The 24,768-nt window shown below is 38.7% G+C and overlaps 1 protein-coding gene across 1 annotated transcript in view; it reads left to right on the top strand.

Annotated features, from left to right (window-relative positions):
• LGR5 (leucine rich repeat containing G protein-coupled receptor 5) overlaps positions 1–24,768 on the top strand; it is an 84,118-nt gene that overhangs the window by 8,306 nt on the left and 51,044 nt on the right. Inside the window, exons 3-4 of the mRNA XM_027770929.1 lie at positions 7,110–7,181; positions 21,802–21,873. Of these exons, the coding sequence (XP_027626730.1) occupies positions 7,110–7,181; positions 21,802–21,873 (144 nt within the window). The remainder of the gene's footprint in view (positions 1–7,109; positions 7,182–21,801; positions 21,874–24,768) is intronic.

Here is a 24,768-nt window from a genome sequence, read left to right on the forward strand (position 1 = left end):
AAAGTGCTCTAATTCAAAATCCTATAAAAATCAATAAAGCCCTAGAGATAGTACTGATCTAATATTTTTCTTAAAAAGTCATAATCCTGGAAAAAATGACTTATACTTAAGAAGAAGAATCAAACTCATCACAGTAAGTGATCTCCTCTCTCCCACCTCTCTCTTCTACAACACTTCCTACCTGTCCTGTGAAGTCTGCCACGGTCAGGTCTTACTTGTTATGTATTATTCATGTTTCTGTGACTCTGGGGTGACCAAATGTGCACAGGCCAATCGTTCTACTGATGAAGATGTGGTAGAACAAGGAGAGCCTTTTTCTTTAGAAGAAAATAAATTAATTAAAATAAAATAAAATAAAATAAAGCAAAACAGGTTTAAATGTAGGGAGCAATGCCACACAGGGACAAGGATTTCAAAGTATAATAGTGAGAGCCATCTGCCTTTTAAGGTGTTTCTGAGAAGCAAATGAAACGATGATGAAAGAACTTTGATAAACTATAATTGACATATTGAGTTATCTTAGTAAAATGAAAACACTTTTTAAAAAATTCTAACATCCGTCTTTCCTATTTTATAAGCCTGATGTTTCAGAAATCCTAGAGATCCAGGACTTATAAAGGAAAAGCTGTTTTCAACTCAGTTTTAATGGACATAGGCAACAAGTGCATATAGTTCTTCGCCAGGTTTTAACAACCTGAGCAATCACCGCAATTCTCACCAACAGTACCTCTCCCGGTTCTAATTATTCTGTTCTACTGCGGACTTCATTTTAATCCCTGCTGAGTGGACAAATCATTGGTCCTACATTTGGTCCATCGGAGTATATGGTTCAGCTGTTAGGAACTAATGAAACTGGCGTTCATGCAGGCATCTACAAGTTACATTGAACTTGGATTGGCTTTCTGACAAGCAGGGGAGCGTGAATTAACTTTTTTTGCTATAGGGCATATGCACACAGAGAGAAAAAAAATGAGAAATAATCCCCCAAGGGGGGCTGGCCATGCTGCAGTCCCTTCTCCTCTATTCTCCTCTGGGGCTTCTAGGCACACACACACGCCCAGTGTGTTTTTCAAATGACTGGGTCCAGTACTTGAACTGCTCAATTGGTCATGCAGGATCCAGCTACCTCAATCATCTCTCCACTGACTGGCTCAAATTGTTACCATTTTAAATAGTCTAAGTTAAAGGCCTTAATTTCCGAGTAGCATTTTAAAACCTTCCCCTATGCTAGTGCTATTGGAATCAAATACTTGATTTAAAAAGGAAATATGAGAAGCTCTAGGGAGGTCTGTTTTTAAGTTACTATTGTTCCTGGAACTGTTTGTTCATATTATGTTTGGCCTTGAAGAATCATTATATAAATAGTAGATACCTATTATTACAGATGAAGTCTGTGATGAGAGAGATCACCAAACTTCCCAAAAGCATAATATATGCTTGATACTTTTCTCCTTTTTACCATGTTACTGAAAATGATGAGAGCTGTCCCGGCTGTCTTTTGAGATTATTTTCCTGAAGATCAAATAAAACGATGATGAAAGAATTTGGTGAACTATAATTCCTCTTTTGCGTTATGTCAGTTAATGGAAACACATTCATGCCCATGAATAATTTTCATATCCTTGGCCTTAGAGACAGAGATCAGTCTCCTGTCTTCACAGATCTGTCAGTTGATCATAAATGCTACCCCCTTGAAATGCTACTGTTATTTCATGGTAATTATTTTGATTTTCTTCCAAAGGCTTGCCCACACAGCTAGATACATAGACATAGGTGTATGTCAGTATGTATGTACCTGTGTGTGTATGTGCATGTGTGTGATGTGTATATGTATATGTTCTATTAGGACAAAGGCAGATCACAAAAGACATGTTTTTCTTCCCATCAGAGGAACAGAATGTCATGATCCTTGTCTAAGGCTGCTGAGTTAGTTTCAACAAATCTTAGCAAAGATGATAAAGTTCTTAAATATCTAGGCTCTTCCAACCAACATGGGCACCTTACCAAAGAAGACTTTGGTCATTTGCAGTGATCATGCATTATTGGAGTAGAGCAAGATTAATAAATTATATCTGACTATAAAATTCATCTTATTTCTGTCTTGTCTCTTCACATGACCCAGACACTTGGCTCCTGTACAGATAAACCTTAAGCCAAACTGTAAGTGTGATGACCTCCAAAGCAGCAAGAGCAAATATTAAATAAACCAATTGAATCATAAACATCCATTTTAATTGACTATTGTATTTATTTTATCACTTGTCTTAGGAAAATCATTAATTACAATAGTATCGTGGTTTGGCTAATTTTATTATAGAACATTTTTTCCAATGATGGTATTTTTAACACTTCAAAAGGAATAAGGCACTTTTCATAAGGTTTACATATAAATGAGAGTTAACAGCAATTATTCAAGTGAATTATAACTCAGAAGAGTACAAAGAAATTCAGAAATAGTTACAGAACTACTGAAATCGATATTGGAAAAATCACAGAGAAGGAAAATAGTACCAGAAAACTGGAAACAGGCATCCAAATCTTCCAAATGGGAAAAGGAGAAGAATTACTATCATTAAACCTGATGTTAGTCCTCACTGAATTTCTACACTGGGTGCTCTCTAGTTCTCCTGTTCTTGGTAATAGCTGAAAAAGAAAGTGGCAATTTCTAAGAACCGGCATGAATTTGCTAAGTACTCTGAAATGTCTTCCTTTAAATTATGACAGTGATCAAATTCAAGTTCATTAGGTCCTGATTAGTTAAGTAGCACCTCTGTTACATAGTCCCCAAGCTCCATAGAAGGCAAAATTGCCATAGAATGTGTACCCACTAGAAAGAGACAGAGAGAGGGAGAGGAAGCACCTCCCAGGGGACAGCTACACCAGTCTCTTCTCCATTCTCCTCCTTGAATTTCTGGCACACACCCATACACACCTAGCATGTTTCTTAAGCCACCAGGTCAGAACTCGAACCACTCAGTCTGCCATGCGGGATCCGGCCATGCTAACCACTATGCCACTTTGCTGGTCCTGGTCTTTAAAATGTTATAACATGTTACAATAAATCTTACAGTGAACAAAAAGGAAAAGAGGGGACTAGAGAATGAGGGCAAAAACAATGAAGATGAACAGAAAATGCAAGTGTGATAAAAAAAAAAAAATTAAGGATATTAGGGCAGAAAAAGACCCTTGAGAAGAACTCTAGCTAAAAAACAATTTTTTTAATAAATAAAGTAAATGAAAATACAAGGTAAGTGACTTGTGTTGCCTCACAGCAAGTTAGCAGTGAAAGAAAAACAGAAAAGAGAACGTTAGAAACAAATTAATTAATAATAACTAAAGTAAGAGTCAAAGAGTTTACAAAAGACCCGGCCCAGGAAGCCTGGTAGGACTAGCCAGGCCCTCTCACTTCACTCTGAAAATGCACGCTGACCCACAATAGGACCATTGTTCCCTGCAAAGTCATTTCCTGAGGGTCCAAAGAGCAGAGTGAAATGTCCCCTTCCATCCTCTGTACTCACCTCATTTTATGCACACAACTAACTTCTCGGGCCAATATCCAGAGAAGAAAAATTGGACCTACATATGATTGCCTTGCTCCCATCCCTCCGTTTTACAAAATGAAGGTACCATAAAAACCTTTAGATTCGGGATTCAAATTAGTTAATTCAATGATCCATATACATTCTCAGAAATAATTTAGTTGGTTGTTTCACCACCAACATCTACTTATTTGATTTATTTAGAGACAAATGTGTCTATTAGCTATTGTAATGCAATGATTTCTTTTTTCTTTTGATGACAATTATGTCAATAAAAACAATGGTGAGACTGGGACCAGCAGATAGAGTAATGGCTATGTCGCTGGACTCCCATGTAGTTGACCACGCTTTGAGTCCCGGACCCAGTGGCTTAAACTCACACCCCGCGCATGTGCATGCATGCCCAAGATCCCGAAAGGAGAATGAAGGAGAAGGGATTGCGGCACGGCCATCCCCCCTGTGGGGTGATTTCTCGCTTTCTGTCTCTCTGTCTCTCTCTGTCTTTCTGGCAAGGTCACTCACCCTATAGCGAAAACCTCTACAAAAAGAAAATAAATAAATAAATAAATAATAATGGTGAGACAATGCGAATCTTACATGTGGAACAGTATCTTACAGGGTAAAAAAATTAACCTTATAGAAAAAGATATACAAGTTTTTTTTTTTATAAGTTACATCTTACCATAGAAATGATAATGATAAAGGAAATATTCCCATGAACTAATGCTTCTAGAAACAGTTAAAAAAAATAAAAAAGCTCTCAGCCACATGGTGTGCAGGTCTCTAGGGCTGGAAAATAATTGCTCAGAGACTTGGTGTTCAAATTGTCAAAGAAAAATTTGTGTGCAGTTTTGAGGATTTGTGTGCTTTGTACACGTTTGAAAGTCTATTTTTTTCCCCTAATTTTATATGTGCTTAGGTTTTTAAATTACTGAAACCACCCCATTTGGCAAAGAAATAAGAATGTTTTCCTTAAGTTGTTTTGTCAATGGCACACATGTGCCACCACCCAGCAAACAGTTGATAGCAAATCATAAATTCGTTTGCTTTAAGACAGAATCCCCTGATAACACAGGCCAGTGGTTTCAGAGATGAATGTGAAATACAGTCTTGGGGATGCTGAACATCCCTGCTCAGAAAAGAAAAACAATTTGTGTGGGACAAGTTTTAGGAAAGGTACAGAAAAGTATTTTTTACTAAGAATTTCATTAAATACATGAAAAGTGTTTACTTTCTTCTTCTCCTTTCCACAGTCAATGTTTCAAAAACCATCAAGCTATTTGATGGTACCGTAGGAGCAGTAGGAGTTGATAAACACCTGCTTGAAGGCTGTGTCCTAGGGACATTTTGAAATGACACATACTAATCAATTTAATCTAATCTATGAAGCCATCTATGGTCAACCTAACCTGAGTTTGTCTTAATTCAATAAGCAACTCATGTCATTTGCTATTCACTTACTTCAGTATTACATATAGTACTTCAGATAAATAATCAATGTATGCAGATTATGAATATATAACTATAATTATAAAATAAAAGGTGTTTTTTTCCAACTACCTGTAGTCGCCTCCTATACTTCCTCTCTTGTCCCTATAGTCTATTCTCTTCCTTTAAAGAATCCCATCAGAAGGCCCCTTTTCAAACACAGATCCAATCCCATTACTTGCTGAATCAAAGTTCTTACCGTGGTCTCCAAAGCCCTACTTGTGTGGCTCTGGACACCTCACCAACCTCATGTGTGATCATCCTCCCTGTGGGTCATTCCACTCCAGCAATGCAAGCCTTCTTGCAGTTTCCAGACCACACCAGGCACACTCCACCTCAGGGCGTATGCATCACTGTTTTCTTCACAAACACACCTGCATGGTTCAGATCTCTACTGTAATGTCTCAGCAGAGAGTTTCCCCAACAATCACCCTCTATATTCATCGCCCATCTGTAGGATTGTCAGGATTTAGTCCAAGGCGAGGCTCCGTTCTGTGGTGGCAGGCAACTTACCACTTGAAGTCCCGTAGATGGATCAGGCTGTGGGGCGAGAAAGGCCTTACTTGTCTCCATCACTTTTCAATTTAATGGTTGTCAACCAGCTGTAGAAGACAGTCATCCACACCCTCATCTTTGGAGGGATTGCCATTATTACGTCTTTGGGGTTTGCTGTTGTGCCTATTGCCTCAGTAATTTCTTTCTTTCTTTTTTTTTTTTTTTTTAAGAGAGATTTTTGCCTTAGGGTGCATGTACTAGCCCGAGAGAGACAGAGACGGTAAAAGAGAAAGTAAGAAATCACCCTCCAGTGTGGATGGCCACGCCACAGTCCCTTCTCCCCTGGGATCTTGAGTGCACACACGTGTGTGCCTGGTGTAAGTTTCAAGCCACCAAGTCTGGGACTCATACTGCAGTCCACCATGTGGGAGCCCAGTGACGTAACTACTATGCCACCTCCTGGCCCCTATTTTAAAGTTTTAAAGTTTTACTAGTTAATGATGTCAAAACTGCATCATAAAACCCATATTAATTTTTTTAGTACTAAACTCTTTTTTTTCCAGTTCTCTAGGACATTATTCCACTAAGATTTATTATATTAACTAAATGACCCTACCCTTTTCTGACAAGAGTTTATATAGAATAGATTGTGATCATCTTATCGTGTTTTTATTTGACAAGTTTAATAAGAAAGTGATCTATCTTGGCGTCCAGATAGTGCCACAGCAATACACAATGCTCTGTGATGTTCCTACGTGGGAATTTCCTCGGTTCACATCCTGAGGCCTCCTTACAGGAGCCAGTCAAGGTTGACTGAGGCTGAGGGTGATCATAGCATAAAGACGTTGTTCAGTGTCTTTCTCTTCTTTCTCTCTCAGAAGAAACAAATGTAAATATAAAGAAAAGAAAATAGGCATTTCTGGTATAATTCATTATGTTTGATTATCTAATTTATTTATGCTTTTAAAGAGTAGCTGGGGACCAGTAGTTAGTGTAATGGCTATGTCACTGGACTCCCATGTAGCCGACTGCAGTTCGGGTCCCGGACCCAGCAGCTTAAACTCACACCGGGCGCGTGTGCGTGTGTGTCCAAGATCCCGAGAGGAGAATGGAGGAGAAGGGATTGTGGCGTGGCCATCCCTCCTGGGGAGTGATTTCTCGCTTTCTGTCTCTCTGTCTCTGTCTGTCTGGCGAGCGCACGCGCCCTATAGCAAAAAGTCTCTCAAAAAAAAAAAAAAGAGTAGCTGTAAAAATCATGTGACAGTCACATTTTGACATCATAATTTTTTGCAAATTGTCATATGGTGTTAGTTTGTGTTTTAAAAATTGTTTAAATGATATATGTATACACATACATAGTGTAAGCTATTAAATGATTTATTGTAAAATAGGTAATTTATTGCATTTCTTTTTAGGCATTTCTGCCAACATTTTGATTAGAAATTTTTTGCAAAATATAACAAAGTTCTTTACAGTTGCTTTTGGCATTTGTGGTTTGAACATAGTTGTATTGCATTTTTTAACAACTAAATGAGTTCCACATGAAGAGAGCTATGCTCACTCTCTCTCCTCTCTTGAAACCCACAGACGTCTTGCCGGGAACGCTTTGACATACATTCCCAAGGGAGCATTCACTGGCCTTTACAGTCTTAAAGTTCTGTAAGTACACCAAGTATTATTGGATATATTTCTGATTTTAGTGTCAAATAGCTAATAACTAACTTATAAAGATTGGCTCTCTATGGGCTGGTGGCATGGTTTTTAAGACACTGGATTCCCATATGGCCAACCATAGTTCAAATCCTGGACCTAGTGACTTGCTTTCTTACTCCCCCACCCCTGCTCTCTCTCAATCTGGTCAAATTAAAAATAATAATTATTAGTAATAAATAAATTAAATTAAATGATTCTTTTAAAATTACTGATAAAAAAGATTGGATATCTCTAATAAACTATTTAGATTCATAGGATAATTCATCCAGATTCAAGTCTACCTTCATTGGTGCCATAGAACCATATTATGCTTGACTAAATATGAACAGACTTTAAAAAGTTTATGGAAAGGTGAAATTAAAATAGAAGTTAGAGTGATTAAGGCACTGGACTCCCACATGGTCAACATGCTTCAAGTCCTAAATGTGATGCCTAAAAAAAATCACGTTGGTCATATGTTCATGTGTGCCCAAAATCCCAAGAGCAGAATGGAGGAGAAGGGATTGTGGCATGGCAATCCTGCGGGGAGTGATTTCTCACTTTCTGTCTCTCTGTCTCTCTCTGTCTTTCTGGCGAGCATATGCTCCCTGTAGCAAAAACTTCTCAAAAAAAGAAAAGCACACCAGCAGCATGTGCGTGTGTGCCCCAAATCCCAAGAATGGAGGAGAAGGGTTTGTAGAATGTCCATCCCCCTCAGAGATACTTTCTCATTTTCTCTCTCTCTCTCACTCCTTCTCTCCATTTCTCTCCAGAGAGTGCATGTGCTCTGTAGAAAATTGTTTAAAATGCAGTTTGATAAAATTTAGTATTTTGCTCAAAGTTAAATTCAACAGTAGAACAATTATTTGATCTGCTTAAGTGATTTGGTTTGGTTTCCCTTCTCTTCAGATTATTTTTACTATTAAGCAAAAATGGGGGACTTTTTTGGGGGGAAGGGGAGTGGCATATAGTGTGAGTGCACTCTCTGAAGAGGGACAGAGAGAGAGACAGAGAGGGAAAGTGAAAAAGCACTCACACTCTCCAGGGGTATGGCCATGTCACAATTCCCTATCCTCCATTTTTCTCTTGGGATTTTGAGCACACATACACCCATACACCCTGCATGTTTTTTAAGCTGCCAAATCCAGAACTTGAATTGTACACTCAGCCATGTGGGATCTAGCTACCTTAACCACCACACCACTGGTTGGCCCTGAACAGAAATATTTTTAGGTTATCATGTTGCCAAACGCCATTCTTTAAGTGGTAAAATTCTGAATTGTATTGCCAGTTCCAATGTACCTAAATCTCCACAAAGCCAGCCAAATAGTTGGAAACATTTATAATGCAATACAAAAGCCACATTTATATAAGACAACTAAAGTGATTCTTTTCCCTTTGTCGACCTATGTACACTCAGTATTTTGGAGACTTGTTAAGTAAATTATACTGGAATAAATTATTTTAACTCACTAGGCAAAGATTTCTTAAATGGAACCCTTAAAACACGGGCCCTAAAATAGACAAGTGGGATTACATCAAGTTAATTCACTTAACAAAATGTACATTGAATATATTTATGTGTGTATGCAAAAGTATCTCCAGCCATCAAAACTGTATTTCAATTTTGAGTATATTGAGTTGTCAGAAAAGTCAAGATATATCTTTCTGTTTTTCCATGCAAAAAATACATCATGACTTTCCTAATGACCCAATATAATGCAAATATATATAAATTACATTACATGAATTATCTATAAACTATTATAATGACCTATCATTATCATTTTAAACCCTTGATTTCTTGTGTTTGAAATACTCAAGCTTTGCTTGAATGTCCTATCACAACATTTAAACATTTTGTAGTTATACCATTATATGTTTCCACACCCCCTCCATAGGGCAGGTGCACTCACTGGAGGGAGGGAGAGATAGTGAGAAAGCTTCCTCTCCAGGGGGTAATGACTATGCTGCAACCCCCTCTCCATTCCCCTCCATTCCTCTCACTTCTTAGGATTTGGGGCACACATGCACATGTACCTGACATGTTTTTCAAGCTCCCAGGTCTGGGACTCAAACCACACAGTCAGCTATGTGAGATCCAGCCAACTTAACCACTATACCACCTGCCTGGTCCTACCATTATATATTTCTAATTGCATTATGTTGCTACTGAATGTTTGTTTCTTACAACACACTAAGGAAATAGGATATGTTATCTGTCTTGGTCTCTGGTATATCACCAGTTCCTAAAACAGTTTCTGATTCATGGTAGACTCAGTAAATATTTGTTGAATAAATAATTCAGACTGATGATCGAGAGAGAAGGGGAGTTCTAGATTTGTCAACTTTTTCTTCAATTTGTGTGGATGTTGACCCAACACTGTACTATATGTTCATTAATAGGTTATCTATTGTACACTAAACAAAAAGGTTATGTTTTCATATCCAATATGGATTTCTGCCTGTGTACAGGATTTATTCACCCAGAATGTTTTAGCATGCATTCTGGCTTTCTATGGTGCATTTTGTCTGAACACTCTAGAGATCATTGGCTTGACCTTATTAAAAAATAAAATCAAAGGCTCTCTCTCAGGTTTGCTGTTTAAATGTACCCTTTATAACAGGAAAAAAAAAAAAAATAAAATGTGGTAACTGGCCCTCAGTTTTAGCTACTCTTAAATAACCAACCCTTTTAAAACGGAAAAAAAAAAAAACATAAAATGTGGTAACTGGCCCTCAGTTTTAGCTACTCTTAAATAACCAATGTCTCCTGTCTTCTGTATGGTCAGGGACTCAGCAAGGCCAAGTGAGTGTAATACTCAAAGTGGCGTTAAATTAATAATTGCTAGAAATATGAGGATCAACATATATGAATCATGCCCCTGAAGAGCTTATAATCCAGAGATAGATTGTGAGACCAATACGAACAGATCACCTCTGATTCTTGTGGAAAACATGTCTAGAGATGCATGCAGGACACTGTGGAACTACATAGGTTGGTTCAGATTTGGCTTCCTAGGAGAAACGTTTACCCAGAGAGATGACTCATGAGCTGAATCTTAAAGCACAACTAGGAATTAATTGCCCAAATAAGGTGGTTGACTGAGGAACAATACCCAGAAATGTAGAGGCAGAGAAGATGTCAGTAGAAAGAATTTGGAGAAGACTCTGTGGAAGTAGGAAGTATCCCATTACAAGGGTACCATATATCATGTCAAGTAAAACATGTACATTATTATGTTCTGGCATAATGAGAAGACGAGGAAATGATGTACACAAGGGAACAACATGTTGTGAGACTTTGCAGTTTAGCTAGATCACTGTCAATGTGAGGAAGGTTCAAGAAGAACAAGAAGACCCTGCCAGGTATTGTGTTCATTCTTCTCTTTACTTTGCTGACTTAAAGACTAATACTTAACAGACAGACTCATATTGGTAAATATTTTGAAAGTATTTGACATTCCTATTGGTCTGTTTGTGATGCTGTAACAGAATACCACAGACTGAATAGTTTATAAAGAACAGAAATTTATTTTTCACAGTTCTGGAGACTGGGAAGCCCAAGATCAAATCCCAGGTATCTGGTGAGGGCTACGTAGTGCATTCAAAATTGGCAGCTTGAATGCTGAATCCTCTTGAGGGGAGGAGCATTGTGTCTATTTCCCCCCACCCCAAAAGAAGAACAAAATGGGAATGAACTCTCCTCATCAATCCCTTTTGTAATGGCCTTAATCCATATTGTGTGACTGTCCTCCAGAAATTTAAAAGGCACCATTAGAAGATATTTGTAAAGCAAACTTTGAGATCCCAGTGTTTCTTGTTTCTTGGCTAATTTAATGATAACACTTCCCAAAAAGTCCACCTCCCAACTGTTACAGTGGGGCTCTGAGGATTAAATTTCAACATGAATTTTCAGAGGAGACAAAAACTTTCAAGCAATAGTAGTGTTAGAACAATGGTTCTCAATCATTGTGGTTCTTCTAAAATATGAGATGTTTTAAATATGAGGCATCTTTGGTGTCCAGATGATTAGCATGTAGTAAATAGTCCTATGATATGCTGTACAGCTCAGTACAAAGAAGAATTCTTGGGCCAGTGGGTGGCATGGTGGTTAAGGAAGCTAAATCCCACATGGCCAACTGTACAGTTCAAGTCCTGGATGTGGCAACTTTAAAAAGATACTAGGCACATGTGTGTGTATACCCAATATCCCTAAAAGAAGGGAAAATGGAGGAGAAAAAATTCCAGTATGACCATTCTTTATGATGTGTTTTCTCACTTTCTCTCTCCATTTCTGTATCTCTCTCTGGAAAGTACACATACCCACTGGCAAATTAAATATAAATAAATAAAAATAAAGAAGAATTCTCCCTTGGACCAGCACTATAGTTTAGTGGTTAAGGAAGCCGGATCCCATTGAACAATTATGGTTTGATTCTTGGCCCAGGTAGCTTGAAAAACACACCAAGTATGTGTGTATGCATGCCCAAAATCCCAACAGGATGGAGAAGTAGAAAAGGAATTGCAGTATGACCATTCTCCATTCAGGGGTGGGAGGAGGTATGATTTCTCCTTCCATTTCTATCTCTTCTCTCTTGGGTGAGCACACGAGCCTTCTGGCAATTAAAAAGAAGACCTCTCCCTTATGAAACCTGGCTGACTGTCCCCTCATACCAAATATAAATCATCGAATGGCCAGGTACAGTGCCATGTGCCTGTAATTACTGGGAAGGCAGAGGCAGGAGGATATAGGGTTAAACTGGCAACATAGCAAAACTCTGTCTGTAAAAGAGCTCTGGGGACAGCAGATAGTGTGGTTAAGGCGGCTGGGTCCCACATTGCAGACGCTATGGTTCAAATGTCAGACCCAGTGGCTTAAAAAACACACCAAGGGGACCAGCAGGTGATATGGTGGTTAAGGGCACTGGACTCCCACATGGCTGACCACAGTTAAAGTCCCAGACCTGACAGCTTGCTTTCTCACTCTCTCTCTCTCTCTCTCTCTCTCTCTCTCTCTCTCTCCCTCTCTGGTCAAATTAAAATAAATAAGTTAAATAAAGTTAAATAAAATCATTCTTAAAAAAATTAAAAATTAAAAAAGACATGTGCATACATGCTCAAAATTCCAAAGGAAGGAAGAAATAGAGACGGAATTGCAGTGTGATCATTCCCCATGAAGGGGTGCTTTCTTACTTTCCCTTTCTCTCTCTCTCTTTCTCTCTGTCTCTTTCTGGCAAATACATGCACCCTCTGGCAAATTAAAAAGAAAAAGACCTCCATGTCAGATGGTGGTGCTGTGGTTAAGTGTGATACTCTAAGAGTCAATCCCACATGGGGAGGTTCCTCGTTCCAGTCCGGAGACTTCCCTGAGTATGCTGAGGCACATGCTTACCCATGATTCAGGGCTAGCTGAGGGCAGGGGGTGAATAGTGGCATTGAGACCATGTCGGAGCTACTTTCACTTTCTCTCTCTCATGGAAGAAATAAATACCGTTTTGTTGTTGTTGTTGTTTGTTTGTTTTGTTTTGTTTTCACTTTGCTACAGGGCATGTGTGCTCTCTAGAGAAAGAGAGAGAGAGAAAGAGAGAAACCACCCCCTCCCAACCCCCACCTCCCACAAAGGAGAATGGCCAGACCACAATCCCTTGTCCTCCACTCTCCTCTCGGGATTCTGGGCATGCGCACACATGCTTCCAGCATGTTTTTCAGACCACCAGGTTGGGGACTCAAACTGCAGAGTCTGCCACGTGGGCTCCAGCTGCCTTAATCACTATGCTACTGGTTGGCCCAATAAAAATTTTAAAATAATAATGATAAGTAATAATAGAGAGCTGGGTGTGGTGGTGTTTGCTTGTAGTCCCAGCTGGAACACTTGAGTTGGGAAGATCAGGGCCTGGTGAGACCCTGTCTGAAAAATAATAATAATATTTTAATGAATAATTATACTGAAAGATTTTACAAGAAGTTCTGCAAAAGCCTAATACTTCATATGGGAAAAATTAAATAGGATGAATACATTCTCTCAAAATTGTTGGATAATTAACTCAGTTTGTGCATCCTGTCTACTCCAGGAATTGTAGGATTTCTAACTGCGTGTTTAGCTTAAAATAGAGTTAGTGCAGTAAAAGAATTACCTCGAAAGCCACAAAACAAATGAAAAGTATATAACCATGGAAATATGAAACTTCTTAAAAATAACTATCATTAAATTAGTGGAAACAAGAAATACAAGGATCTTGAATCTCAATAACAAAGTTTGCGTTATAAATATTTTGTGTTATTGCCTTTTAAAATTTTTGGAGCACAATCACACATTTATATCACAGCAATTATATAGTGATTTGCTTATTTGGGGTGGCCTGTTGCTTTTTTAATCTTACTCTTCCACTGCCTAGCAGGATCTACCACCCAACCTCTGTGAAGGCAGTTTGAGGACTGTTTCTCTTTCCAATTCCACCTCGACTCCTGGTTGCCTGTGGAGAAATATGCATTCCAGGGCCTTTTGAAGTTCTGGAGAATGAATGCTTGCTTCAGCACGTTATGGAATTTTGAGTCAGGATAAATATTCTCTGCAATTTTTCAACATTGTCTTGTCCTAAAACATAGAGAATCATTTTGATGCTACACATATCTATTGGGTGGTTGAGCCATGACGTATTTTTCTATTTTTTTAATGCAAAAATGGGTCATGAGTTTTCTGATGACCCTATCTAAGGAACACTCATTTGTGAGACTACAGGTGCTCCTTTGTGAGCAGCATACTTGTTCATTTTCTGTATTATGGCATCTGTAATTGTCATGTTATCTTTATTTTAATAAAGGTTTTTTCTTGTTTGATCATATGTAATAAATTTAGTCTGTTAGTACATATTTTAGCTCGCATTTATTCTAGTACGCAACTAAGCCTTTGCTCTCAGTTTCCTGTTCCTGTGCAGCAGGCTTGTGATCATGTACTTTTTCTCACACCTGACCTTGTTTATGAAGAGTAAAGGCAAGGGTCAGCAGCTTGCTTTCTCCCTCCCGCCACCTCTGCTTCTCTTTCTCTCTTTCTCTCTGGTGAGCACACAAGCTCTATAGCAAATTTTAAAATAATAATAATAAATTAAAATAGTTCTTAAAAAAAGCACAGAGGCAAACCTCTGACTCAGTCACAAAAATGTCCCCTAGGGTTGTCACCTGTGAGCATCATGTGTGTCGTAATATAAGCATTTTATTATAAATTATTTTTCTTCTGTTTCTTTTCTCAAAATATAGTTAAGGGAACTAGCCAATGGAATAGTAGTTACATCTCTGGACTCCCATATAGTCAACTGTGGTTCGAGTCCTAGACCTAGCAGCTTAAAACTCACGCTGGGCACATGTGCTTGTGTGCCCAAGATCCCAGGAGGAGAATGGAAGAGAGGGAACTGTGGTGTGAGAAAGTATATTATATTGATTTTTTCTTTTGAAATGTGTCAAGATAGGCCATATATTTATTAATTCTATTGAAGTATAGTAAGAAAGGCATTACAGAATACTTATTATTATTATTATTATTATTGGAGAGATTTTTGCTATAGGGTGCGTGCACTCACCAGACAGACAGAAAGAGACATAGAGACAGAAAGCGAGAAATCACCCCCCAGGGGGGATGGTCACACCACAATCCCTTCTCCTCCATTCTCCTCTCAGGATCTTGGGTACGCACGCACACGCACCCGGTGTGAGTTTTAAGCCACCGGGTCCAGAACATGAACCGTGGTCAACTACGTGGGAGTCCAGCAACATAGCCATTACGCTAACTGCTGGTTCCCCAGAATACTTATTATTAAAGGGAGCATTGGATCAAATAAGGTTGAGAACCACATTGCTAAAGGTAAAATGATGAGCCATTTAGACCTATCTCTACCCTCATGGGAACTCAGTGTTTTATGAAGTCTGAAAGTAGCTGAGAAAAAGACATAATTCATTGTATTGTAGCAAGACTATGAAAGTAATGTCCCTTAGTGGCTCTAACCTCTCTACGGAGAGTAAAGAGAACATGTGTTAAAAGAGTAGAAAGATAAGGGGCCAGCAGGTGGCATGGTGGTTAAGGGTGCTGGACTCCCACATGGCCGACCACGGTTTGGGTCCCGGACCTGGGGGCTTTCTCTCTCTCTCTCTCTCTCTCTCTCTCTCTCTCTCTCGCTCTCTCTGTTACTCTCTGATCAAATTGAAATAAATAAATAAATAAATAATTTTTTAAAAAGAGAGTAGAAAGATAATAGTGATCTGGTTTATTAAGATGGAAAATGAAAATGGCAACAACCATTCTTGGTTTGGGTTGTTTTATATCTGAAATCATATTATTGTGAGCTCAAAAAGATGACTGATATTTGGGAACCAGCAGTTCGTGTAATGGCTATGTCGCTGGACTCCCACGTAGTTGACCGCTGTTCTCGTCCCGGACCCAGTGGCTTAAAACTCACACCGAGTGCGTGTGCATGCTTACCCAAGATCCCGAGAGGAGAATGGAGGAGAAGGGATTGCGGCGTGACCATTCCCCCCGGGGGGTGATTTATTGCTTTCTGTCTCTATGTCTCTCTCTGTCTGTCTGGCGAGCACACGCGCTGTATAGTGAAAACCTCTCAAAAAAAAAAAAAAGATGACTGATATTTAAGATTATTTTCTTATAAATATTGGTCTTAATGAAAAATAATTCACAGGCTCTGAATTGCAAAATACCTAAACCAGTGGAATTCTGAAATAAGCTATCCTTAACAAAGGTTCATTTTCTTAATGTAAGCCATTCAGTCAGAGAATAGCTCATTCTTTTGCTTCACAGCCCCAAACCCAAAGCTACATGGAGGTCATGGGTAAAACTCATCATAGAAAAGCTACAATTACCCAGACTCTCCCATCCCATGTAGACCCAGAATAGAGCCTTGAAATCTACATATAGGACAATTAAGCAGAGGGAATGCCTAAGAATTGGGCCATCATTTGTCACTAAGCCCCCTTTCAACAAGTTATTTTATCTCCCCTTGCTTCACTGTACCTGCTCTTATTTAGACCTCTTTGCAAAAATAAAAAATAAAAAAAGAAGAAGAAAAAATAAAAATATAACCCCCCAAAAAATTGTATAATTAGAGTCACATGGGGATGTTGTGTGAAATAATGAATATTTTAAAGTTCCCCAGAGAAAGAAATTAAGAAAACATGAAGTCATCTTTTGTCTCTAGAGAAAGTGTTTCATTTTCTTATTCCTATGTGAATCATAAAAATGAAGTTGTAAGTGCCAACACCCGTATTCAGTATATGGTACATTCTGCTTCTATTCAATGTGCTCAGTAGAAAGCAGTTGCCAGAGAAAACAACAGCCATGTTGTGAGTGCTTTCTACTTTAATTGTTCTCTGTAGTGCTATAAACCCTTCCATTGTTTTGTCTCCCACTGGACTACCTTAAACAAAAGCAGAATTTTCTAATTAATTCATTGGAGACTTAGTAGGATATAATTGCTCTTGTTTTGTCATTTGAAAGTAATTAAACAAAAGTTCTTTTGTTAGGGAGAAAGCAGGGCTTCAATTGATTTGTTTTTTCCCAAAAAAAAAGTCTTCTTTTCTTTCATGAGAGAGAGACAGACATCTCTGTCTCACCACGCCATGATCCTCCCTTCAGTCTCCCAGGCATCAAGCATCACAAGCATCACAAGCATGCCTAGGCACACACTCAACATGTTCAGGTCAACCTGGGATCCAAACCCAAGCCTCCAGTATTGCTTATGGATACCCTACCATCTATATCATTGAAGCTGAAACCTTTTAAATTTATTTCTTTTAAGTTATATTTTTGCTGTTTTACTGGTAGAAGTAATTCAAAATTTATGTTGTTGAGAGATAGCTTGGGAATCACTTGAAAAGTTATCATTAATAAAGCTCATTTAAGTTTTATTTTCTAAAGGCAGATAGATGAAACAACTGAGGACATTTGCAACTATTCAGTGAAGGATAGCTAACTAACTATTTCTTCTCCTGTCCTCCAGTTTTCCATATATTTTAGGAAAAGTACATTTTAAGAGTTTTACTGTTTGGTTGGCAAATCATAGAAGGACAAATCGATGACTACTTTGTAAAAGTAATGTATTATCTACAAAGTATAGACATCGGTTAAGTCTATGTACCTTGACATCATTTCTATTTATCACAAAATTAACAAGTGACTTAGAAAACACTTTTGTGAACTTAAAATTAGAGTTCATGGAGCCAGCTCTGTGATGCAGTGGTATACACTGATCAAAAGAAGTCAGATCCTGGGACCAGCAGATGATGTAATGGTTATATCACTGAACTCCCACATAGTTGACCGCGTTTCGAGTCCCAGACACAGCAGCTTAAAACACTCCGGGAATGGGAACAAGCAATTAGCGTAATGGCTATGTTGCTGTATTCCCACGTAGTCGACCGCAGTTCGCATCCTGGACCCGGTGGCTTAGAACTCACGCCGGGCGCGTGTGCATGCATGCCCAAGATCCCAAGAGGAGAATGGAGGAGAAGGGATTGCGGCGTGACCATCCCCCCTGGGGGGTGATTTCTCGCTTTCTGTCTCTATGTCTCTCTCTGTCTGGCAAGAGCGCACGCACCCTATAGCGAAAACCTCTAAAAAAAAAAAAAAAAACCACTCCAGGAACCATATGCGTTTGTGCCCAAAATCCCAAGAGGAGAATGGAAGAGAAGGGATTGAGGCATAACCATCCTCCCTAGGGGGTGATTTCTCACTCTCTATCTCTCTCTGTCTCTCCAGAATGCACATACTCCTAATAGTGAGACTTTTTTAAAAGTCACTCTTAAAAAAAAAATAGAAAAAGTCAGATCGTGTATGGAAACCCCATACAAGTGCCCTAGGTCCAATGGGTTAGAGGACTGAAAGAAGGGAATTGTGATATGACCAGACACTGTGGAGAACGTTTATCTCTGTCTCTCTCTCACTTACTCTCACATACATATGCACATACATACTATCATAAATAAAAGGGAAAATTTAATTAGATAACTGATCAAAACTGCTTTGAAAGAATAAGACAATCTAGAAATATAAATTTTTAATATTCAGGTAGATTACAACTCAGACTCTTGATTTATGAAATTCTAGTTAAATCCAAGCTTAGCATTATGAAATTATAACAGTTGTAGAACTATTGGAATACCAATGACATAATTATGTTCTTTAGAAAACAGAATCTCAGGGGACCAGCAGATGGTGTAATGGTTATATCACTGGACTCCCACATACTCAACCGTAGTTCAAGATCCAGATCCGGTGGCTTAAAACTCACACCACGTGTGTGTGCCCAAGAGAAGAATGGAGGAAAAGGGATTGCAGCATAGCTATCCCCCCTGGAGGGTGATTTCTCGCTTTCTGTATCTTTGTCTTTCTCTGTCTCTCTGGTGAGCACACATATCCTGTAGCAAAAATCACTCTCAAAAAAAGAAAGAAAGAAAACAGAATCTCAGACATCATGAAAAAAGCATAAATTTTTATGCTCTCCAAATACTTTCGTGTCTTATTTGTATATGAGTACACTTTGTACACATGCAAGAATTAGAAATACTTTCATATTTCAATCTTTAAGTACTTTTTCAACTGGATGATATTATTCCCATTATACAGATTTTAAAAAGTTATAAGGTCGGGGAGTTTAAGTGGATTTGCACATGAAGACTCAAAATTTAGTCTTCATCTGTAAGCCCAGCGTGGCCTAAATTCAGGGGAAAATATTCTATTAGAAATATTAGACTAGTAGCCCAGCAGGTGAGCATCATGATTGTGGCACTGGACTCCCACATGGCCAACTGTGGTTTGAGTTCCAGACCTGGTGACTTGAAACTCATGCCAGGCACATACGCCTATGTGCCAAAAATCCAGAGAGGAGAATGGAGGAGAAGAGATTACAGCATGCCCATCTGCCCGGGGTTGATTTCTTACTCTCTTACTTTCTCTGGCAAGCACATATGCCCTATAGCAAAATTAAATCTCTTAAAAAAAAAAAAAAAAGAAAAAAAAAAAAGAAAAAGATAAAAAAAGATTAGCCTGGGCCAGCCATGGTGGTACAGCAGTAATGCAATGATCTGTAATGCAGAAGCCATATGGGAAGGTCACAGGTTCAAGTCCTGAGGCCTCGTTGCACATGCCATACACATACACATGCCCGTGATCCTGACTGACTGAGGCTGGAGGAAGGATTATGGCATAAAGACCCTGTTGAGAGTGCCTATCTTTCTGTCTGTCTGACTCTCTCTGTCCTCTTGCTCTCATGAAAGAAAGAAATAAGCAAAATATTTAGCATAAAGTAGACAGCATTCAGGGGCCAGCAAGTGGCATTAAGGTGTTGGACTCCCACATGGCCAACCACAGTTCTAGTCCCAGACCTTTTGGCTTGCTCTCACATTCCCTCTCTCTCTGGTCAACTTAATAATAAATTAAATTAAATAATTCTAAAAAATAAAAAAGATCGGTATCGCCCTGCTCAGCAATATTGACATCACTGATCACTGGTAGCCTGTTAGAAGTTTACATTTCCTGGCCCCTAGCCAGACCTATTAAACCAGAAACTTTAGGGATGGGACCTGGAAACCTTTGTTTTAACAATCTTCTGGTGGATTCTCATGAACCCTAAAGTCTGAGGACCACTAGCATTGACTTTTCTTTTTCTCCAACTCATTCATTAAAATGTCACATCCAGCACCATCTTACTATATCATTAGTTCTGAGTTTATTAATGTATATGATAAGGACCTGCAGGAAGAGGTAGTGGGAGAAACCGTGCACTTAGCCATACTGTAGACTGTATGACCTGCAAATTTGTGCATTCAGCAAATATTTCTCAAGACAGTGCCTCATGGTGCAGTGGAAAGTGCATTAAGCTTTGCAGTTAGACATATTAGGGGTTGACGCTTAGCTAGTCACCTAATGAAAGAAAACTTGGACTGTGGAGATAAGAAATATTGGTCTTTGAAATCTGAATATATGTTTGTGGCCCAATAAGCTGAAATGTTTTTGGTTTTGTTTTTGTTTTTTGAGAGATTTTTGCTATAGGGCGCGTGTGCTCGCCAGAAAGACAGAGAGACAGAGAGACAGAAAGCGAGAAATCACTCCCCCCCGCCCCCGCCTCCCGCCGCCAGGGGGGATGGCCAGGCTATAATCCCTTCTCCTCCATTCGCCTTTCGGGATCTTGGGCACACACGCACACACACCCGGCGTGAGTTTAAGCCACCGGGTCTGGGACGCAAACTGAGGTCGACTATGTGGGAGTCCAGCAACATAGCTATTACACTAACTGCTGGTCCCTGAAATGTTTCTTTAAATTTTTTGCTCTCCTGAAATAATCTTCTGCCTAGGGCTGGTGTGGACCATAAAACAGTGAAAAATAAATAAATAAATAAATAAATAAATAAATAAATAAATAAATAAAACCTGCAAAATTATTATTCATAAACATTTATAAAATAGGTAGCAAAATAAAAGCAATCTAATAAGATTTTTTTTCCGTGTTATTTCCTTACTAGCCATGATATATTTGTATTTTATTGTTATCAGGTGTTTCTATCCTACGGTCCCCATTTCTGAAAAACTGTTCAACTCTAAGAGAGTAAAAGCACAAATATGACACTTCATAAAAAGAATTTAGTTTATCTCAAAATATGGCCATGCACAAGAAGGATGAAGATCTTTAATAGCCTCCTATTGTTATCTTTATTTGTATTTGTGCATGCATGTCTGTATTTTTTAGATCAAATCTTGCTAAGTTGCAACTCTCCTGCCTCAACCTTCCAAGTAGAGTAGCTAGGACAACAGGTACGCACCACCTCGCCAAGCTATTTTTTTTAGGGTGAGCTGGGAATCAAACCCAAGTCTTTAATGTGGCCCCATCTTGCCAGACAACAGCATCCAGCTTGCACTACCACAGCAAGGTCCTAATTTGCATTTTTGTCTAATATATACTGCTACCAAAGTGAACCTTTAAAAACAGAAATACGATCATGACACTTAACTACTCAAACTCTTCAACAGGGATTTCCCATCAGACTTAAAATAACACCTTATCTTGGCCTGCAAGGTCCTCCATGAAATGGACTCAGGTTCACTCTCCCAAACTCTTGCCCTCACTCATTCTTCTTCACTCATGATGGCTCTTTCCTGCTCCTTTAACAAGTCAAGCAAGCCCAGGCCTCAGGCTCTTTGCACTCATACTTGCCTCTTTCTCAGTAACTTTTCCCAGATTCCACATGATTTGCATACTGATTTCCTACTTGCCTCTACCCAAATACCATGTCCTCAGAGAAACCTTCCCTAACCACCTTTAATGTAAAAATCTCAACCACATTATCATCTATCCCAAATTCATGTTTTTTTATTCATAGTACTTATCCCTTGTCTCATGCTATATATTCATGTGTGTATTTATACTTATCTGCACTCCCCATAGGAATTTAAACTCCCCAAAAGCCAAAACTTTGACTGATGTTCTGCTGGTTTTCTGATACTTGGAACAGCATCTGCTACTGTTATGGCCAGGTAGTGTTAATTATAATTCTCTTTAATGTTTTCTTTCTTTCTTTTACTCCACAGTATGCTGCAGAACAATCAGCTAAGACAGGTTCCCACAGAAGCTCTACAGAATTTGCGAAGCCTTCAATCCCTGTAAGTGTGGTTAAAATTGCAAGATGTATTTGAGATCAATTTAGAAAAGGGCATCAAAATGACCAATTAATCATTTAGTAAGTTCTTTGGTTTGGAGTCATACCTAAATAAATTGTGAGTGAGAATCCATTCAAATGATAATTATTCAGATCATTATCAAGCAACATGTATGAAAGAGACCAATGTGGGAGTTTGGGCTTTCAGAGCAGAGATTTCATTACAATACTTGCAGTCAAAAGCGATTATGTATATTGCTATCTTGAGACAGACATCTACTTCCAGGATCTTGTCCTACTTTCCTCTGTAGTACTGTTTTGTTCCTGAGTTCAAATCAGGAATAATGCTTTCCTTTTGCTTAGCAAAATGGATGTCATGATCTAGACATCTCGGCATCTTCGATTTATTCTGGTTTTAGATTAGCTGAGCTAACTTAAAATCAAATTTTGTGAGATCAAATAAAGACTTAGTTTTTTAAGTTCCGTATGTAAATTAGGGACCCTCAAAGCAGGAGAGTAAGACCCACTGGTACATTTTGAATCTGTACCACACAAGTCTACAAACCAAGAGTATCTCCATCAACACACACAGCCATACAAGCATAGTCCCAAACAGTTTCACAGATACATGCATGCCTTAGATTCATACACCACACACAAACGCACACAGCCACAGAGACATACCCAACAGTGGTATTAGTGTTTTCTATTGTGAATCTTGAACTTTTTTAAGAGTTTCCCACCCCTCACACAAACTGATTTAAAACCTCTGAATAAAGAAAAATTAGTTATTCCTCATTAAATTAAAAAAAAAAATCTTGGGACCAGCAGATGACATAATGGTTATGTTGCTGGGCTCCCACATAGTCAACCATGGTTCAAGTCCCATACCCAGCAGCTTAAAGCTCACACTGGGCACATGTACATACACGCCCAAAACTCCAAGAGAAGAATGGAGGAGAAGGGATTTGGTATGACCATCCTCCCTGGGGAAGTGATTTCTCACTCTCTCTCTCTCTATCGCTCTCTGTCTCTGCAGTGAGCTCATGTGATCTATAACAAAAATCTCTGAAGAAAAAATCATTCTTACTAGCTAGATGTTTCGGAACTTGGGTCATAAGCAATTGTTCACAGTGATTACCTGCCAAATCTATGCTATGACTATTTGTCAGCAAATCTGTCATCAGAATATATTTATAATAAATAGTTTCTGATGTGTTGCATGGTTTCCGATTGCCACATATGTTATACATGTTCTAATTTCATTTACACTGGAGGTCCTTGTTTGTCAAACATGATACTGGTTTCTGGTCTAGAATGATGACAAAAATAAGTGCATTGAAAGGGCAAATAAATAATGCAGGTTCTCGCTAAAATTCATTGTAAAGAATCCTTTGGTTAATAATTGCACATGGTTTGCTTAATGCCTTTTACTGAGGTGACATGAGAAAAGGAAGAACATGAGATTTGAAGATGATACTTTTATCCTTTGATCTTTTTTTTTTTTAATGAAAGAAAATCTGTGCTTGAGATCATTTTAAGCTTTTCACTCCAGTCAAACAAAGTGACTTCCTAGGTTTTCACCAGCCTATAGATAAACAAGCCCACAAGGGCCCCTTTGTGGCATAGGATAGGTATGCTGCATTTTCAGGAGCTCTTTAATGACATGACAGTATCACTCCTCCTTTGTTGCACAGCCTTCAGCCGAAGGAAAGAAGAAGCTGCTGTAGATGCAAAGCAGCCTCCAGTTGGCTTGTCTGGGTAAGGGCACAGGGATCTCATGGCTACATTGAAATTGAGATAATGGCAGTGGCCAGTAGGAACTTTAAACAGCTGCGAGGCAGGCAGTAGATAGATGGATAAGAGTTTCTACCAAAAGCCACTATCAGCCAAAAGAAGATCACAAACAGAACACACACAGAAGTGAACCCTTTGAGAAAGAGAAAACTATGAATCTTTTGTTCACCCGAACTGGGCGGTGCCTCTCTGATAAAGGTGTTCAGATTTAGTTTCCTACAGTCTAGATACTTACTGTTCACCAGGTGTCTCTTGCATTTGGTTTCTGGTTCACAAAAAGAATTACATTTGAAACCTTATAAATATGTGTTCCCTGTGAAAAGTCCAAGGGCTAGCTGTCTAGTGGGACACTTAGCACATATCAGAACTGAAGCATCCAGATAGATATTCAGCCCCCAGTTCACACTGGATTGTATCAGCTGGCTTATGTACCGTTTGTCAGAGGCCCATTTGCCCAGAGCACAAACAGACCAGTGTCAGGTTAAATAAATAAATAAATAAATAAATAAATAAATAAATAAATAAAACCTGCAAAATTATTATTCATAAACATTTATAAAATAGGTAGCAAAATAAAAGCAATCTAATAAGATTTTTTTTCCGTGTTATTTCCTTACTAGCCATGATATATTTGTATTTTATTGTTATCAGGTGTTTCTATCCTACGGTCCCCATTTCTGAAAAACTGTTCAACTCTAAGAGAGTAAAAGCACAAATATGACACTTCATAAAAAGAATTTAGTTTATCTCAAAATATGGCCATGCACAAGAAGGATGAAGATCTTTAATAGCCTCCTATTGTTATCTTTATTTGTATTTGTGCATGCATGTCTGTATTTTTTAGATCAAATCTTGCTAAGTTGCAACTCTCCTGCCTCAACCTTCCAAGTAGAGTAGCTAGGACAACAGGTACGCACCACCTCGCCAAGCTATTTTTTTTAGGGTGAGCTGGGAATCAAACCCAAGTCTTTAATGTGGCCCCATCTTGCCAGACAACAGCATCCAGCTTGCACTACCACAGCAAGGTCCTAATTTGCATTTTTGTCTAATATATACTGCTACCAAAGTGAACCTTTAAAAACAGAAATACGATCATGACACT

This window comes from Tupaia chinensis, unplaced genomic scaffold (assembly GCF_000334495.1).
Source record: "Tupaia chinensis unplaced genomic scaffold, TupChi_1.0 Scaffold000168_1, whole genome shotgun sequence".
NCBI classification, from domain to species: Eukaryota; Metazoa; Chordata; class Mammalia; order Scandentia; family Tupaiidae; genus Tupaia; species Tupaia belangeri.